The sequence below is a fragment of the Triticum aestivum genome, unplaced genomic scaffold, assembly GCF_018294505.1.
Source record: "Triticum aestivum cultivar Chinese Spring unplaced genomic scaffold, IWGSC CS RefSeq v2.1 scaffold52407, whole genome shotgun sequence".
NCBI classification, from domain to species: domain Eukaryota; kingdom Viridiplantae; phylum Streptophyta; class Magnoliopsida; order Poales; family Poaceae; genus Triticum; species Triticum aestivum.
Genome location: NW_025226506.1, coordinates 6677 through 25726, shown reverse-complemented (window position 1 = coordinate 25726; position 19050 = coordinate 6677). Strand labels below are relative to the sequence as shown.

The 19050-nt window shown below is 45.2% G+C and overlaps 1 protein-coding gene across 1 annotated transcript; it reads left to right on the top strand.

Annotated features, from left to right (window-relative positions):
• The first annotated feature begins 5484 nt into the window (after nt 1-5484).
• On the top strand, nt 5485-7308 carry LOC123172603 (uncharacterized). Its single transcript, XM_044589545.1, has 2 exons — nt 5485-6570; nt 6651-7308. Exons 1-2 carry the CDS (start codon nt 6207-6209, stop codon nt 7016-7018), a joined length of 732 nt encoding a protein of 243 aa, XP_044445480.1. The 5' UTR covers nt 5485-6206; the 3' UTR covers nt 7019-7308.
• Nucleotides 7309-19050: the final 11742 nt, after the last annotated feature.

Below are 19050 nucleotides of genomic sequence, written 5' to 3'. Positions count from 1 at the left end.
CTTCGCGAGGCCAAAAATTATATATATAATTGCAATCACGATGAACAAGATGCATAGGGTAATACTTTTGATGAAATTCCAATATCACTCTTTTATAGTTCCATGATCTCGTATCATCACATAGCCTATACCATGTCAATGCGTCTCCCTCCAAAGATAAAGGGAAAGCCTTCTTCTTAACAACATCATCGGGTATACCTGCAAGCTTAAATAATCCACAAATATCATCCACATAGCGTAGATGCTTGTCAGGATGCTTTGTTCCATCTCCTGTAAAAGTATTAGCCAGCAGTTTTTCCATAATACCCGAAGGAAATTCAAAAGGAGTTTCATTTTTAATAGGTTCAGCAGGCTGAGGAGCAACTCTTTGCTCTACTTGACGGGGTGAAGATACCCCGAACAAGCCCCTTAGAGATTCACTTTCCATAGTAACAAGTGACAGAAAATTTCAGCACACTATATAATTTTTTCCTTACCAAATTCCACTTACGAAAGGCGCTACACTCCCCGGCAACGGCGCCAGAAAAGAGTCTTGATGACCCACAAGTACAGGGGATCTATCGTAGTCCTTTAGATAAGTAAGAGTGTTGAACCCAACGAGGAGCAGAAGGAAATGATAAGCGGTTTTCAGCAAGGTATTCTCTGCAAGTACTGAAATAAGTGGTAACAGATAGTTTTGTGATAAGATAAATTGTAACGAGCAACAAGTAAAAAAAGTAAATGAGGTGCAGAAAGGTGGTCCAATCCTTTTTGTAGCAAAGAACAAGCCGGAACAAACTCTTATAATAGGAAAAGCGCTCCCGAGGACACATGGGAATATCGTCAAGCTAGTTTTCATCACGCTCATATGATTCGCGTTCGGTACTTTGATAATTTGATATGTGGGTGGACCAGTGCTTGGGTGCTGTTCTTACTTGAACAAACATCCCACTTATGATTAACCTTTATTGCAAGCATCTGCAACTACAACAGAAGTATTAAGGTAAACCTAACCATAGCATGAAACATATGGATCCAAATCAGCCCCTTACGAAGCAACGCATAAACTAGGGTTTAAGCTTCTGTCACTCTAGCAACCCATCATCTACTTATTACTTCCCAATGCCTTCCTCTAGGCCCAAATAATGGTGAAGTGTTATGTAGTCGACGTTCACATAACACCACTAGAGGTTAGACAACATACATCTCATCAAAATATCGAACGAATACCAAATTCACATGACTACTAATAGCAAGACTTCTCCCGTGTCCTCAGGAACAAACGTAACTACTCACAAAGCATATTCATGTTCATAATCAGAGGGGTAATAATATGCATAAAGGATCTGAAGATATAATCTTCCACCAAATAAACCAAGTAGCATCAACTACAAGGAGTAATCAACACTACTAGCAACCTACTAGCACCAATCCCGGACTTGGAGGCAAGAATTGGATACAAGAGATGAACTAGGGTTTGGAGATGAGATGGTGCTGATGAAGATGTTGATGGAGATTGCCCTCTCCCGATGAGAGGAGCGTTGGTGATGATGATGGCGATGATTTCCCCCTCCCGGAGGGAAGTGTCCCCGGCAGAATAGCTCTACCGGAGCCCTAGATTGGTTCCGCCAAGGTTCCGCCTCGTGGCGGCGGAGTCTCGTCCCGAAAGGTTGCTTCTGATTTTTTTCTCATTGAAAGAGCTCATATAGGAGAAGATGGGAATCGGAGAGCCACCAGGGGGCCCATGAGGTAGGGGGGCGCGCCCAGGGGGAGGGGGCGCGCCCCCACCCTCATGAGCAGGGTGCGGGCCCCCTGGCCTTCATCTTTGGCGACGATTTTTCTTTATTTATTTTAAGACATCCCGTGGAGTTTCAGGGCTTTTGGAGTTGCACAGAATAGGTCTCAAATATTTGCTCCTTTTCCAGCCAGAATTCCAGCTGCCGGCATTCCCCCTCTTCATGGTAAACCTTATAAAATAAGAGAGAATAGCCATAAGTATCGTGACATAACGTGAAATAACAGCCCATAATGCGATAAATATCGATATAAAAGCATGATGCAAAATGGACGTATCAACCCTCTTTATAAAGGGGTCGAGACTTACGCCTCTTTTTTCACCTTCATCGCGCCTTCTCGCACCTCGAGTTCTAACACCCAAAACCTAAGCTCCACCCCTCCGGAATCCGCCAGTATGTCTGGATCTGATCCTCAAGGCCGGTGGGTCGCCTCCTCGATCGAGGAGAAGGACATTGCGAAGCTTAGGGAGGTTGGATACCTAACCGCAGATATCCGACATAGGCTTCCTTCTCCGGGGCAAGTTATCCCCATGCCGGTGCCCAATGAGTGTGTTGTTTTTGTCCCACACTTCCTCCGTGGTTTGGGTTTCACCCTCCATCCTTTCATACGAGGGCTCATGTCCTATTATGGGCTGGATTTTCATGATCTGGCTCCGGATGCTATCCTCCATATCTCGTCATTCATTATCGTGTGCGAGGCTTTTCTCCACATCACCCTGCACTTCGGGTTATGGCTCAAGGCCTTCAATGTGAAGCTGAAGATGATCGGGGGGCGACATGTGCAGTGCGGAGGTGCTGTAATAAACAGAAACGCCGATGCCCCATGGCCGGAGGGTTCTTTCCCAGAAGTATCTGACATATGGCAGCGGAGGTGGTTTTATGCTACGGCCCCAAGGGGCACAAACTGGGTAGCCGCCCCTGAGTTTCGCTCGGGCCCTCCGTCGCAGTTGGCGTCCTGGACAGACGTAGGATGTAATTGGGGGCCCGCAGGCGATGTACCAATACTGCAGAACCGCATCCGGGAGCTTCTCGAGAGGGATATCAACCTTGTTAGCGTAATGCAAGTGATGTTAATCCGGCGGACGTTGCCGTGCCAACGCCGGCCTCTTCGGATGTGGGAGTTCAACCCGGAGGGTCCGCGGACTGTGAAGCACTTCTTCGGCTTAAAGCTCGAAGATATGTGCAAATTATTCTTCAGACGAAAAGTAACGTGTCTGGATACCACCGAGGATGCGGGCCTAAGCTGCAATCGCCTAGATACTCAAGTAAGTAGCCTTGATACCGGACACCCTGTTTTGTGTTTGTCATACTTGTTTATTCTGAACATCATCCGCGTCCAGGAATGGCTCAGCAAGGCGGAGAGAATCAGGTGTCCGGCACCACTTCCCGAAGGCTCGTCCGCCCCTACCGTGGCCAAGATGCTCGACCGGGTACTCGGCAGAATGCCTTTGGGGAAAGACAAGGGGAAGGATGAGAAATCCGAACCCCACACACTACACATCCGAACCGAGGATAGTCGGGGAGGAGAGGTCGAGGCCACCTCCCAACGCGGGAAGAAGAGGGCCACCTCAGAAGATTTGGAGGCCGAGATGCCCAAATTGGGGAAAAAGGGATCCCCAGGGGTCCTTGCCCCGACAGGCACCCTCACCGCATCATGCCCTCCAACAGGCCAACCCTCCAACGAGTCATAAGCCAATCATTAACTTGAAGGTACTGTATTTCTCCCGGATCAATGACCAGGACTCAACTTTTTGCAGTCCGGCTGGCAGCTCTTCTCAACAGGGATCGTCTTCGGGCGACCTTCCTCCCGAGATGATGGAGAGCGAGACCCCACCTGCCTCTCCGGTTCTTGACGCGGGCGACACCGAGGTGTCGTCACGGAGGAGCCCAGATCTGCCAAGGCCGGAAGCCAATGCGTCAGCCGCCCTGAGTCCGGATGTACTGACGGGATTACTAGAGCGAGTTGCGCTCTCGGAGGAGTACCGCTCATTAATGAGTGCGGTGCTCAAGAAGATTTCATCCGCTACGAGCGGTTTGAATGAAGCATTCACAAGCCTGCTCAGAGGCTTTGAGGTATGTAATGGAGAACTCTTTGGTTGTAAGACACGCGCTAGGTGTGCTCCATATAGATAGTAGCCCCTGAGACTCTGGTTGCCCGCCCTAGGCGGCAAACGGGGGATCATAAACCAATTATAGTGCTGTAAATGTGTGCAGGTACCTGTGGGTCCGGCCGCCGGCCCGTCGGTTGAAGTTGCCGAACTGTCGAGGCAAATTGGGTCGATTGATGCCAATATTACTCTGATGAATGAGCGGCTGGATACCTCACAAGGTATGTGCCCTGTCTCCCATTGCATAGAAAAATTAAGGTGGCATGTATTAATATAATTTGTTTGGACTGTAGATGGTGCTGCTGCCGTGGAGGCACTAAGGACTGAACTTGCTCTAGCCAAGGAACAAGCTCAGGTGAGCAATGTGGCTGCCCTAAAGGCGGCCGAGGAATTGAGAGCCGAACAGGCTACTCATCGCCGAAGCGAGGAAAAGATAGCCGAAATGGCTATCGACTTAAAACATGCCACTGACCGGTATGAGCTCCTGAAGAAGGAGCATGAAGATAAATCGGCTGACCTGAGCAAGGCGCTGAATGCCACCAAGGAAATACGGACCGAGCTCCGGGGTGCGTGGGAGGAGCTTCAACAGGCCGGAAAAATCGCGGCTGGAGGCTCCTATTTGCTGTGGACGAAGTTCTTCGATCCGAAGTACGCTCCCCTTGATGGACTCTGGAGCTCGCCGGACGCATACGCGGACCTGGCTAAGAGTACGGCGGATGCCATGGAGTTCTTCAAAGATCAGGGTGAAAAGGAGGTGGAGAAGCTTTTTTGGCCGCAATTCCATGCTCCCACCCGCCCGCTGCCGTTAAGCAATAAGATGGCTGCTGTGGCGGAGTTTCACAGGCTGTCCGGGCTTGCGATGCGGTCTATAATAGATCATCTTTGGTCGAAGGAGACTAAGCCGGACAACTACTTTGGTTTAGTGCAACAGTTCCTTGGGGTCGTGCCCCGGATCGATGCCATGAGGAGGTCAGCATGCATAGAGGGTGCGCGGATGGCCCTTGCACGCGTTAAAGCGTACTGGACGGATATGGATGCCACTATGATAGCGTCTCAAAATCCGGTAGGGGGTCAATATCCGGCCGAGCACTACTTGGCGCAGGTCAAGGAGGGTGCCCGCCTGATAGAGGCGCAGTACCCGAAGAATCTCCTCTTCGAGTGATGATTCAAATTATTGTAAAAATATTTTGATTAGGAGGTTATATTTATAATTTGTGTCTGAAAATATGATTGTGTCCCCTGTGCTGCCGTGTACATATATATATATATATATATATATGTATATGATGGGTCTATTTCGTGCCCCCCGCTCAAGGTGCCTAGCCACAACGTCGATAATGATCCGAGGATGGTGCCCGGTTATAGCAATCTTGTAGATTACCTGCCCGACGAAGTACATTATGAACCCATGGAGGTGCAAATACAAAGATACGAGTACGGGAAGCCTCTCGTCAAAGATGAAAGATCTCTATTAACGATGATGCGAAGATTGCATGATTGGTACTTGAAAATCTGCAGAGACTCTGGGGGAGGAGTATTTTGTATGTGAAAATTAAAAAGGAGCATGACCTCGTTAACATCCTTAAGAGTCTTATTCTAATAACACCTAGTATCTTATTCTGCTAACACCCTCACCTCCATGCCGCTGCCCTTCCCTCCCCTCCTCGCCTTCTACCGCGGGAGCGGCCGGGAGAGCCGCCGCACCTCCCCTCCCTGCCTCCTTCCGTGGGATCGGCCGGCAGCGGTGCCGCCCCTCCCTTCCCCGCTTTCTCCCCTTCCTCTCCACACCTTTTACCGCAACAGCGGGCTGTGCGGGTTCTTCCCCAAATCACCATCCCCAGAGCCGGCGTGCACCCGCCACCTCCTCCCATGGATCTGCACGCATCCCGGTCGATGAGGGCAACTAGTTCAATGGTGAAGCTCGACCTTCCAGATCCATGGCAGCAGCTATGAGGGCTGGCCTCACGGAGCAGAGCTGAGCTGCGCCCTTCCCATGCTCTTCATCGATCTGCCCCGCCGCCGCGCCGGACGGCGCCGCCTTGCTTTCTCTCCTTATTTTCCCTCCTTACCCTCACTCAATCTCTCTCGTGCTGTACGTGAAGCCATGGCCATCTCGAAAATCTTTTCCACCCGCCGCTGCTCTAGATTCGGCCGTCACCATGGTTTCTCGTGTCGGATCCAGCCACCGTCAGCCAGATCCGGCGCCTAGCTAGCTGCCCGGTTAATTTCCGCCACCTCGCCGTGTCCCGCAGCACCGGGAGACACCGTCGTGCTCCCATCTTCCACCCCTGCACCCGCAGCTGCTCAGGGCGTCGTCCCCCAAATGCAGCTCGGTTGCCGCTCCCATGCAGCTCGGGTGCTGCCTTCTCTCCTTTCCGCTCGCCATGCTGCTTGGGGAGGAATGGAGCAGCGACGGAGGAGCGCGCTCATGGCGGGGGCAGAAGGGAACAGGTGCAGTTCACCCCACCAAAAGGAGCGCGACCGAGCTCCCGAGCCCGATGTTGGCGATTTGGCTTCCTCGTGCAGTTCAACAGTGCCACCAATGACCCTCCCGCGACGACCAGCTGCAGGCAGTTTGGCCAGCAGCTACGGCGACCACTCTGCTCTCTCCCCCTTGTCCACATGTGTTCATTCACACAGCAGTCCGGCAGCTCCACCGGCGGCATGTGCAGTTCACTCCATGCGAGGTGAGGTGCTCCTCCTCGATGGCCGAAGATTTCATAAAAAGGATTGTGCCTCATAGTATGTGGGTGTTGTGGTCGTGCAGCTCAGAGATGCTCGCGATGCCGTTCGGAGCTTGTGTGCGTGCAATACAGCGAGCGCCATCTCTTCCCATTGGTAGCTGGACCATGGCCGTGCCACTCGGAGATGCTCGCCATGCAGTTAGGGGCTTGTGTGCATGCAGTCGAGAGAGCACCATCTCCATCTCTTCCCATGTGGTCCGTCGACCATGGTTCTGCAGCTCGGAGACGGTCGCCATGCGGTTCAGGGCTCATGCGTGTGGAGTCCGGCAAGGGCCATCTCTTCCCCTGCAATCTGCCGACCATGACATGCAGTTTTGGCGACTCTCGCGTGCGGTTCAGGGCTCGTTCGCGTGCAATCCGACAAGCGTCCGTGCACGTCAAGTGCAGCTAGCGTCCGTGCACAGCAGCGCTCTACCACAACATTCAGAAAAAGAGGATTCCCCGGTTTGGAAAATGGATAGCTCTCGAATCTACTCCTCACAATCGTTATATGCTGCTCTTAACTTGCGTGTGTGCTGTTATGCTTGTCTTTAGCCCGGCTCTATGGCAGCTTCATGATCCCCCTAGGTTGCATGTGTTCCTCTTGCTGTAGCTGGTAGTAGCTCATAATTTTTTTTTTAAAAAAACGTGACAATCTTGTAAAAGAAAAAGTATCTCTAACGCTTTGTGTTTGTTGTGCTCTAGACAAGAACGTTGCACATTTATTATGTAACTGAGATTTCCAGAATAATCTAGGATAAACTATTTGATATGCTTCAAAGAAGAGTAGAAACAAAAATTGAACAAGGTTGCTGCTAAAGCTTTTACATTGAGCACCGAGAGGAGCTGTTAAAATATTTTCCTTTCTTTTTGCCTTTTGGCAATTCACCTATTTTGCTCTGGAGTTGTCTTAAATATTTCACTGTGATTGAGAAAAGCTTGTGAAGTTCACTAGCAAAATGAGCAATCATGTGCTTGCAAGGCAGGCACCGCATTGTGTCATTGCGTGCGGGCATTTAAAAATGTGTAGTGGGCTGTATTTTGTGTGTGATGATTATAACATGGAGACAAAAGAAAAGAAAGGGACATAATTTTATTACACAACATCATGGGTTATTGCTCAGTTTGTAAAATCTTTCTCTGTAAAAGCAGTGCCCTCGGTGAACCGAAGAAGTACATTTTTTCAAAGTATTGTAGTTCATTTTTAAAAATCCGTGAGGTCCGCTTTATAAAGTCTGTGTGTTTCACTATGCACTTTAAAAAAAAAAAATCAGTACACCTGAATCGTTCAAGCAGGTTCACTGGCCTCAGTCGTGTAGTCCAAAAATCCTTTATACTTTTAAAAAACAACGAGGAAAAACCATGCAGCCCACTTCGATTTATGTTGTGGTTCACTTCTCCCAAAAAAACAAATTGCACTCATGTGTTAAAAAACCAAAAAAATCATTAGGAGTTGCAGACTACAAGCAAAAAATAGTGTGGTTCACTCGCCTTGTCCTAGCGGCTCACTCGCCTCGTCCTTGAAGTGCGGAATAATTTCTAACATTAAAAATAAAACAAAGAAATGTGTGGTCGTATGAGAAAGACAACAAAAACTCGTATGAGAAAAATTACGTCCGACAAAAGAAATTATGCAGCTCGCTTGCCCGTCCAATGCAGTGCGGTTTTCATTCTGAAGCAGTGCGTTCGGCCTATGATGTTGTTCACCCCGTAAGTGCAAAAAATTTGTTACGAAAGCGAAAAAAATTAATGCGGTTCACTTCTTGATAGTGTTGTGGTTCATTTACACCCGATGTGAAGTGCACTCTACTTTCTCGTCCTTGAAAAAAATACGTTTGAATAAAAGAAACCATGCAGTTCTCTTACCCGTGTGATGCAGTGCGGTTTTTCGTCCGTTGCAGCGCGTTTTTCAGTTGGATGAAGTACCCACGTCGATTTGGGTCTCGCGAAAATAGAGTGTCTGCATTTCGATAAATTCAAAATTTCTCTTAAACCGTAAAGAATTAGAGAGAGTATTCTACATGAAAGAGTTGCGTATCGTCGATATCTTTCCAACGGCGTATTGTTTAAATCATTCCGACCAGCGGTTTGCAAAAATTTCGCCAAAAACAGCTGCTGCCACTGGTCGTCCTCCGCATGATTTTCAAAATTAACTTAAAACCGTAAGGAATTTCAAAAATATTTCAACATATGAAAATTGCGCCTCGTTCGTAGCTTTCCAACAGCGTATCACACGCCTCATTTCGGCAAACGGTTCAAAAACCGGAGCGAAAACAGTACCGAAAATTTGAAACTGCTCTTAAACCGTAAGGAATTAGAGAAACATTTATATATGAAAAATATGCGCCTCGACGATATCTATCCAACGGCGTATTGTTTGCTTCATTCCGACGAGCGGTTTAAAAGAAATCGCGAAAAAATGCTCACTGCCACTCGTCATGGGCCACACCATTTTCAAAACTGCTCTTAAACCGTGTGGAATCTTGAAAAGTGTTCAACATGTTGAAGTTGCGCCTAATCCATAGCTTTTCAACGGTATATTACAAGCCTCATTCCGATAAACGGTTAAAAAATTAGAGCGAAAACAGTACCGAAAAATAACGGGTGCAGTTTTTTTCGACGAGAAGTTCACTCGTGTGAGTACTGCAGCATACTTGGTTCAAAGAATGATGTGCACTTGCGTTCAGCGTGCAGTGCGGAAGTGGTGTGCAGAATAGTTATTCTGCTAATATTATATATATATATATATATATATATATATGTGTGTGTGTGTGTGTGTGTGTGTGTGTGTGTGTGTGTGTAATCCGAAAGATAGCAGTCGTTGGCTCAACCCCCACGCATACAATACGGGGGTGTTTGCGAAAAAATGTGCCTGGTCACTCTTTATCCAACGTCTTGGTCTGGCAAGGAGGTGATCGCACATTGAACTAGGCAACCAGACTATATAGCTGTAACACTTTCGCTTAGCCGCGGGATTCTAATATTTGAGGCCACTATGTAGCCCCTGGTACCATCGCGTGCATCCGAATACGGGCGTGTATGTACCTGGCTGAGAAATGGCCCTTCGTTAAAGCATAGAAATCCTAGAGATTCCGGTGAGTCGTCGAGTGCTTGATCAGTCTCTCGCTGTATCATGACGGCTAGTTTTTGGCTTTCTCTACTGAGGTGCTCATCCGGAATAACCAGGGCAGAATCGCAGTAGTTCTCCTTTGGCCACCTTAGCCGATTATAGCGGAACGTAAGGCGGCAAACCCAGGAGCCGGGCAATCCCAACATTTGACCAAAGACATGATTCGGAGCTGATGCATATAAGGCCAAACTCATGACGCCGAACACTCCCGAAGGTATTCGGACTTTCTAACAGATGATGGGCTCAAGAATGCCCATTCATTATAAACCTTGTATGTCCAGGGCGTGCATTAATCTGTCGTGGTGTAATGCCAAAAACGGCAGTATCCTCTATGGGTATGGAACCCGTGGGATGATGAAACAACAAGAGGCAATAGAAAAGGTTTACACAGGGGCTTAATCTAAAAAGAAACATGTTGGACGGGGCCCTGCTGCACGTCTGCGCCTTTGTCTCCGTTGTGCCGCATCCTGGAAGGGTATCGCGTGAACGTTGTCTGCGAAAAAAAAGGATCTCATAGAAGAGTGCAACGTAAGTTTGCGATTGATGGTAGAAAATGCAAAATGCTGGCCTGCCAATAAGGTTGAGCCGAGAGTGTGAGGCTTTATTATTAGCCCCTGGTGTCCGCTATAGGATTACATATACAATTGCCCTGGTTTAATGTGGGCTGCCGGACCCGTCTAACCGTGTCCGTGGTCTTAACGACCTGGTATAATTTTGTTTAGAGGCCGCTTATAGTCCGGCCGCTAGGGCCGTCGCGTATTCCTCTACGCGCGAAAGGCGCTCCGTTGTTCCGCTAACGGTGATGACGCCTGATGTCTACTACACAACCTTCTTCTTATAGACGTTGTTGGGCCTGCAAGTGCACAGGTTTGTAGGACAGTAGCAAATTTCCATCAAGTGGATGACCTAAGGTTTATCAATCTGTAGGAGGCATAGGATGAAGATGGTCTCTCTCAAGCAACCCTGCAACCAAATAACAAAGAGTCTCTTGTGTCCCCAACACACCCAATACAATGGAAAATTGTATAGGTGAACTAGTTCGGCGAAGAGATGGTGATACAAGTGCAATATGGATGGTAGATAAAGGTATTGTAATCTGAAATAATAAAAACAGCAAGGTAACAAGTGGTAAATGTGAGCGTAAACGGTATTGCAATGATAGGAAACAAGACCTAGGGTTCATACTTTCACTAGTGCAAGTTCTCTCAACAATAATAACATAGATAGATAATATGACAAGCCCTCAACATGCAACAAAGAGTCACTCCGAAGCCACTAATAGCGGAGAACAAACGTAGAGATTATGGTAGGGTACGAAACCACCTCAATGCTATTCTTTCGGATCAATCCATAAAAGAGTTCGTACTAGAATAACACCTTAAGATACAAATCAACCAAAACCCTAATGTCACCTAGATACTCCATTGTCACCTCAAGTATCCGTGGGCATGATTATACGATATGCATCACACAATCTCAGATTCATCCAACCAACACAAAGTACTTCAAAGAGTGCCCCAAAGTTTCTACCGGAGAGTCAAGAACGTGTGCCAACCCCTATGCATAGGTTCCCAATGTCACGAAACCCGCAAGTTGATCACCAAAACATACATCAAGTGGCACATGATATCCCATTGTCACCACAGATAATCACGGCAAGACATACATCTAGTGTTCTCATAAAAGACTCAATCTGATAAGATAACTTCAAAGGGGAAACTCAATTCATCACAAGAGAGTAGAGGGGGAGAAACATCATAAGATCCAACTACAATAGCAAAGCTCGGGATATATCAAGATCGTGCCATAGAGGAACACGAGAGAGAACACGAGAGAGAGAGATCAAACACATAGCTATTGGTACATACCCTCAGCCCTGAGGGTGAACTACTCCGTGCTCGTCATGGATAGCACCGGGATGATGAAGATGGCCACCGGTGATGGGATCCCCCTTTGGCAGGGCGCCGAACGGGCTCCCAAGAGGTTTTTGGTGGCACAGAGGCTTGCGGCGGTGGAACTCCCGATCTATCTTCTCTTCTGGAAGTTTTAGGGTACAAGAGTATATATGGGTGCAGGGGGTACGTCGGAGGAGCTACGGGGGCCCCACGAGGCAGGGGGGCGCGCCCGGGGGTGGGGGGGGGGTGGGCGTGCCCCCCACCCTCGTGGGCAGCCCGTATCTCCCCGGACGTGCACTCCAAGTTCCTTGGGTTGCTTTCCTTCCAAAAATAACTTCTCCAGTTGATTTCGTTCCGTTTTGACTTCGTCTGATATTCCTTTTCCTCAAAACACTGAAATAGGCATAAAACAGCAAATCTGGGCTGGGCCTCCGGTTAATAAGTTAGTCCCAAAAATATTATAAAAGTGGATAATAAATCCCAATATTGCCTAAAATAGTAGATAAAGTAGCATGGAGCAATCAAAAATTATAGATACGTTGGAGACGTATCAAGCATCCCCAAGCTTAATTCCTGCTCGTCCTCGTGTAGGTAAATGATAAAAAAGAATTTTTGATGCGGAGTGATACTTTGGCATAATTTCAATGTAAATCTTCTTAATTGTGATATGAATATTCAGATCCGAAAGATTCAAGACAAAAGTTCATATTGACATAAAAATAATAATACTTCAAGCATACTAATCAAAGCAATCATGTCTTCTCAAAATAACATGGAGAAATAAAGTTATCCCTACAAAATCATATAGTCTGGCTATGCTCCATCTTCCCCACATAAAATATTTAAATCATGCACAACCCCGATGACAAGCCAAGCAATTGTTTCATACTTATGACATTCTCAAAACTTTTTCAATCTTCACGCAATACATGAGCGTGAGCCATGGATATAACACTATATGTGGAATAGAAGGGTGGTTGTGGAGAAGACAAAAAGAGGGAAGATAGTCTCACATCAACTAGGCGTATCAACGGGCTATGGAGATGCCCATCAATAGATATCCATGTGAGTGAGTAGGGATTGCCATGCAACGGATGCACTAGAGCTATAAGTATATGAAAGCTCTACAAAAGAAACTAAGTGGGTGTGCATCCAACTCGCTTGCTCACGAAGACCTAGGGCATTTTGAGGAAGCCCATCATTGGAATATACAAGACAAGTTCTATAATGAAAAATTCCCACTAGTATATGAAAGTGACAAAATGAGAGACTCTCTATCATGAAGATCTTGGTGCTACTTTGAAGCACAAGTGTGGTAAAAGGATAGTAGCATTGTCCCTTCTCTCTTTTTCTCTCATTTTTTTTTGTTTGGGCCATTCTCACTTTTTTTGGCCTCCTTTTTTTTCGTCCGGAGTCTCATCCCGACTTATGGGGGAATAATAGTCTCCATCATCCTTTCCTCACTCGGGACAATGCTCTAATAATGATGATCATCACACTTTTATTTTTCTTACAACTCAACAATTACAACTCTATACTTAGAACAAAGTATGACTCTATATGAATGCCTCTGGCGGTGTACCGGGATATGCAATGAATCATGAGTGACATGTATGAAAGAATTATGAATGGTGGCCTTGCCACAAATACGATGTCAACTACATGATCATGCTAGCAATATGACAATGATGGAGCGTGTCATAATAAACAGAACGGTGGAAAGTTGCATGGCAATATATCTCGGAATGGCTATGGAAATGCCATGATAGGTAGGTATGGTGGCTGTTTGGAGGAAGGTATATGGTGGGTGTATGATACCGGCGAAAAGTGCACGGTATTAGAGAGGCTAGCAAAGGTGGAAGGATGGGGAAAAGTGTGTATAATCCATGGACTCAACATTAGTCATAAAGAACTCATATACTTATTGCAAAAATCTAGAAGTTATCAAAGCAAAGTATTACGCGTATGCTCCTAGGGGGATATATTGGTAGGAAAAGACCATCGCTCGTCCCCGACCGCCACTCATAAGGAAGACAATCAATAAATAAATCATGTTCCGAGTTCATCACATAACGGTTCACCATACATGCATGCTACGGGAATCACAAACTTCAACACAAGCATTCTTTAAATTCACAACTACTTAACTAGCATGACTCTAATGTCACCATCTTCATATCTCAAAACAATTATCAAGCATCAAACTTACCTTAGTATTCAATGCACTCAAAAGAAAGTTTCACATATCTTGAATACCAAGTATATTAACATTAAGCAAATTACCATTCTATTAACGACTCTCAAAATAATCTAAGTGAAGTATGATAGTTCATCTATTTCTTCAAAAAAAAAACTACCACCATGCTCTAAAAGGTATAAGTGATGCACTAGAGCAAATGACAAACTACTCCGAAAGATATAAGTGATGGTCAATGAGTAGCAAAATAATTATGCAACCATGCGAAGATTCTCTCTCATTTAATAATTTCAGATCTTGATACTTTATTCAAACAGCAAGCTAATCTAAATAAAACTACATTGCAAGGATAGCACAACTCATGTGAAGAAGCAAAAACTTAGGCTCAACTGATACTAACCGATAGTTGTTGAAGAAGAAAGGTGGGATGCCTACCGGTGCATCCCCAAGCTTAGATGCTTGAGACTTCTTGAAATAATATCTTGGGGCGCCTTGGGCATCCCCAAGCTTGAGCTTTTGTGTCTCCTTAATTCCTCTCATATCATGGTTTCTCTTTTTATCAAAAGCTTCATTCACAACAAACTCAACAAGAACTCGTGAGATAGGTTACTATAAACCAATGCAAAACCTTATCATTTTCTACTGTAACAAATCACTTAAATAATTATTCAACATTGCATACTAAATGCCTCTGCATATTTAATACTCCTATCCTCAAATAGAATCATTAATCAAGCAAACATATGCAAACAATGCAACCATAACACCAATCTGCCAAAACAGTACAGTCTGTAAAGAATGCAAGAGTATCAATACTTCCCTGACTCCAAATATTATGAACTAAAATTTCCACTGTAATAAATTTATCAGATCTCAATATGCAAAAAGATTCAACATTGTACCATGCTCTGACTTTTCTAAGGAATTTTTGCAACAGCAGTAAACTTTCTGTTTTTAAACAGCAACATGTATACTTAGCAAAATAAGCATGGCAAAGGCTATCCTTGACTTGTTTATTGAAATTAAAGATGCAAAACATTAATATAAATAACATAAAGCAAATACTAACAAAAGAAAATGATGCTCCAAGCAAAACACATATCATGTGGTGAATAAAAATATAGCTCCAAGTAAAGTTACCGATGAACGAAGACGAAAGAGGGGATGCCTTCCGGGGCATCCCCAAGCTTAGGCTCTTGGTTGTCCTTGAATATTACCTTGGGGTGCCTTCGGCATCCCCAATCTTAGGCTCTTGCCACTCCTTATTCCATAGTCCATCGAATCTTTACCCAAAACTTGAAAACTCCACAACACAAAACTCAACAGAAAACTCGTAAGCTCCGTTAGTGAGAGAAAGAAAAACCACCACATAAGGTACTGTAATGAACTCATTCTTTATTCATATTGGTGTAATATCTACTGTACTCCAACTTATCTATGGTTCATACCCTCCGATACTACTCATAGATTCATCAAAATAAGCAAATAACACATAGAAAACAGAATCTGTCAAAAACAGAACAGTCTGTAGTAATCTGTATCAAACGTATACTTCTGGAACTCCAAAAATCCTACCACATTAGGAAGGCCTCAGAAATGTGTGTACCAACCCAGATAAAAAAGAATCAGATCAGAAGAACGTTTCTGGGAATTAACAAAACTAATTTACTGGGTGCAAAAGTTTCTGATTCTCAGCAGGATCAACACAACTATCACCGTAAGCCATCCTAAAGGTCTTACTTGGCACTTTATTGAAACAAAAGCTATAAAACATGATTATTACAGTAGCATAATCATGTGGACACACAAAAATAGTAAGGATAAATATTGGGTTGTCTCCCAACAAGCGCTTTTCTTTAATGTCTTTCTAGCTATGCATGATGATGACAATGATGCTCACATAAAAGATAAGAATTGAAACATAACGGGAGCATCATGAAGCATATGACTAGCACATTTAAGTCTAACCCACTTCCTATGCATAGGGATTTTGTGAGCAAACAACTTATGGGAACAATAATCAACTTGCATAGGAAGGTAAAACAAGCATAACTTCAAGATTTTAAGCACATAGAGAGGAAACTTGACATTATTGCAACTCCTACAAGAATATGTTCCTCCCTCATAATAATTTTCAGTGGCATCATGAATGAATTCAACAATATAACCAGAACCTAAAGCATTCTTTTCATGATCTACTAGCATAGAAAATTTACTACTCTCCTCATAAGCAAAATTCTTCTCATGAATAGTAGTGGGAGCAAACTCAACAAAATAAGTATCATGTGATTGAAAATTAAGATCAAGATGACAAGTTTCATGGTTATCACTATTCTTTAAAGCATACGTGTCATCACAATAATCATCATAGATAGGAGGCATGCTTTCATCATAGTAAATTTGCTCATCATAGCTTGGGGGACAAAAAATATCATCTTCATCAAACATAGCTTCCCCAAGCTTGTGGCTTTGCATATCATTAGCATCATGGATATTCAAGGAATTCATACTAACAACATTGCAATCATGCTCATCATTCACATATTTCATGCCAAGCATTCTATGTAATTCTTCTTCTAGCAGTTTGGCACAATTTTCCTTTCCATCATACTCACGAAAGATATTAAAAAGGTGAAGCATATGAGACAAACTCAATTCCATTTTTTTGTAATTTTCTTTTATAGACTAACTAGTGCTAAATCAAGAAACAAAAAGATTCGATTGCAAGATCTAAAGATATACGTTCAGTTACCTAGCCTCCCCGGCAATGGCGCCAGAAAAGAGCTTAGTTGACGGGGTGTGAGTGAGTGCCCTTTACCTTTGCCTCCCCGGCAACGGAGCCAGAAAAGAGCTTGATGTCTACTACACAACCTTCTTCTTGTAGACGTTGTTGGGCCTGCAAGTGCACAAGTTTGTAGGACAGTAGCAAATTTCCCTCAAGTGGATGACCTAAGGTTTATCAATCCGTAGGAGGCGTAGGATGAAGATGGTCTCCCTCAAGCAACCCTGCAACCAAATAACAAAGAGTCTCTTGTGTCCCCAACACACCCAATGCAATGGCAAATTGTATAGGTGCACTAGTTCGGCGAAGAGATGGTGATACAAGTGCAATATGGATGGTAGATAAAGGTATTTGTAATCTGAAATAATAAAAACAGCAAGGTAACAAGTGGTAAACGTGAGCGTAAACGGTATTGCAATGATAGGAAACAAGGCTTAGGGTTCATACTTTCACTAGTGCAAGTTCTCTCAACAATAATAACATAGATAGATAATATGACAAGCCCTCAACATGCAACAAAGAGTCACTCCGAAGCCACTAATAGCGGAGAACAAACATAGAGATTATGGTAGGGTACGAAACCACCTCAAAGCTATTCTTTCGGATCAATCTATAAAAGAGTTCGTACTAGAATAACACCTTAAGATACAAATCAATCAAAACCCTAATGTCACCTAGATACTCCATTGTCACCTCAAGTATCCATGGGCATGATTATATGATATGCATCACACAATCTTAGATTCATCCAACCAACACAAAGTACTTCAAAGAGTGCCCCAAAGTTTCTACCGGAGAGTCAAGAACGTGTGCCAACCCCTATGCATAGGTTCCCAATGTCACGAAACCCGCAAGTTGATCACCAAAACATACATCAAGTGGCACATGATATCCCATTGTCACCACAGATAATCACGGCAAGACATACATCGAGTGTTCTCATAAAAGACTCAATCCGATAAGATAACTTCAAAGGGGAAACTCAATTCATCACAAGAGAGTAGAGGGGGAGAAACATCATAAGATCCAACTACAATAGCAAAGCTCAGGATACATCAAGATCGTGCCATAGAGGAACACAAGAGAGAACATGAGAGAGAGAGAGAGAGATCAAACACATAGCTACTGGTACATACCCTCAGCCCCGAGGGTGAACTACTCCCTCCTCGTCATGGATAGCGCCGGGATGATGAAGATGGCCACCGGTGATGGGATCCCCCTCCGGCAAGGCGCCGGAACGTGCTCCTGAGAGGATTTTGGTGGCTATAGAGGCTTGCGGCGGCGGAACTCCCGATCTATATTCTCTTCTGGAAGTTTTAGGGTACAAGACTATATATGGGTGCAGGGGTACGTCAGAGGAGCTACGAGGGTCCCACGAGGCAGGGGGGCGCGCCCGGGGGGTGGGCGCGCCCCCCACCCTCGTGGGAAGACCGTATCTCCCCTAACGTGCACTCCAAGTTCCCTGGGTTGCTTTCCTTACAAAATAACTTCTCCAGTTGATTTCGTTCCGTTTTGACTTTGTCTGATATTCTTTTCCTCGAAACACTGAAATAGGCATAAAACAACAAATCTGGGCTGGGCCTCCGGTTAATAGGTTAGTCCCAAAAATAATATAAAAGTGGATAATAAAGCCCAATGTTGCCTAAAACAGTAGATAAAAGTAGCATGGAGCAATAAAAAATTATAGATACGTTGGAGACGTATCAACACCGCGTGGACCGGGCATCTTGAGTGTGAGGTAGCCATAATGCGGCAATGCGTTGAAGCGGGCGAATGCCTTTCTTCCAAGCAATGCTTGATAGCTGCTTTGGAAGGGTGCGATGATGAAGACTAGGTCTTCGCTTCTGGAGTTACCTAGAGGGCCGAATGTTACCTCTAATATGACGGAGCCCTTGCTATAGGCTTCAACGCCTGGTATCACCCCTTCAAAGGTGGTGTGAATCTTGCTGATTCTGGATGAGTCTATCCCCATCCCGCGGACAGTGTCCTCATATATTAAATTGAGACTGCTACCACCGTCCACGAGGACATGAGTGAGATGGTATCCGTCGATTATTGGGTCAAGCACCAAGGCATTTGATCCTTCGTGCCGAATACGAGTTTGGCCGTCTAGGTGATCGAAGGTGATCGAACAAGACATCCAACAGTTAGGTGTGGGTACGTGGGCTCTATATCGCACGCGTCTTTATGGGCGCCTTCGTGCCTTCCCAAGGATGTGCGAGTCGCGTGGATCATGTTCACTGTTTTAACCTCTGGCGGGAATGTTTTCTGTCCCCCAATGTTCGGTTGGTGAGGTTCATCCTTGTCTTCACTTGGTGTTTCCCTTCCCTTGTGTTCGGCATTCAACTTGCCGGCCTGCTTGAAGACCCAGCACTCTCTGTGCGTGTGGTTCACAGGTTTGTCGGGGCTGCCATGAATTTGGCATAGTCTGTTCAGAACT

Bases quoted from the DNA above. Each gene is read 5' to 3' on its own strand.
- LOC123172603 (XM_044589545.1), top strand. From the start codon at position 6,207: ATGCAGCTCGGTTGCCGCTCCCATGCAGCTCGGGTGCTGCCTTCTCTC. The intron at 6,571-6,650 runs GTGAGGTGCTCC...GTGGTCGTGCAG, and splicing joins TGCAGTTCACTCCATGCGAG to CTCAGAGATGCTCGCGATGC.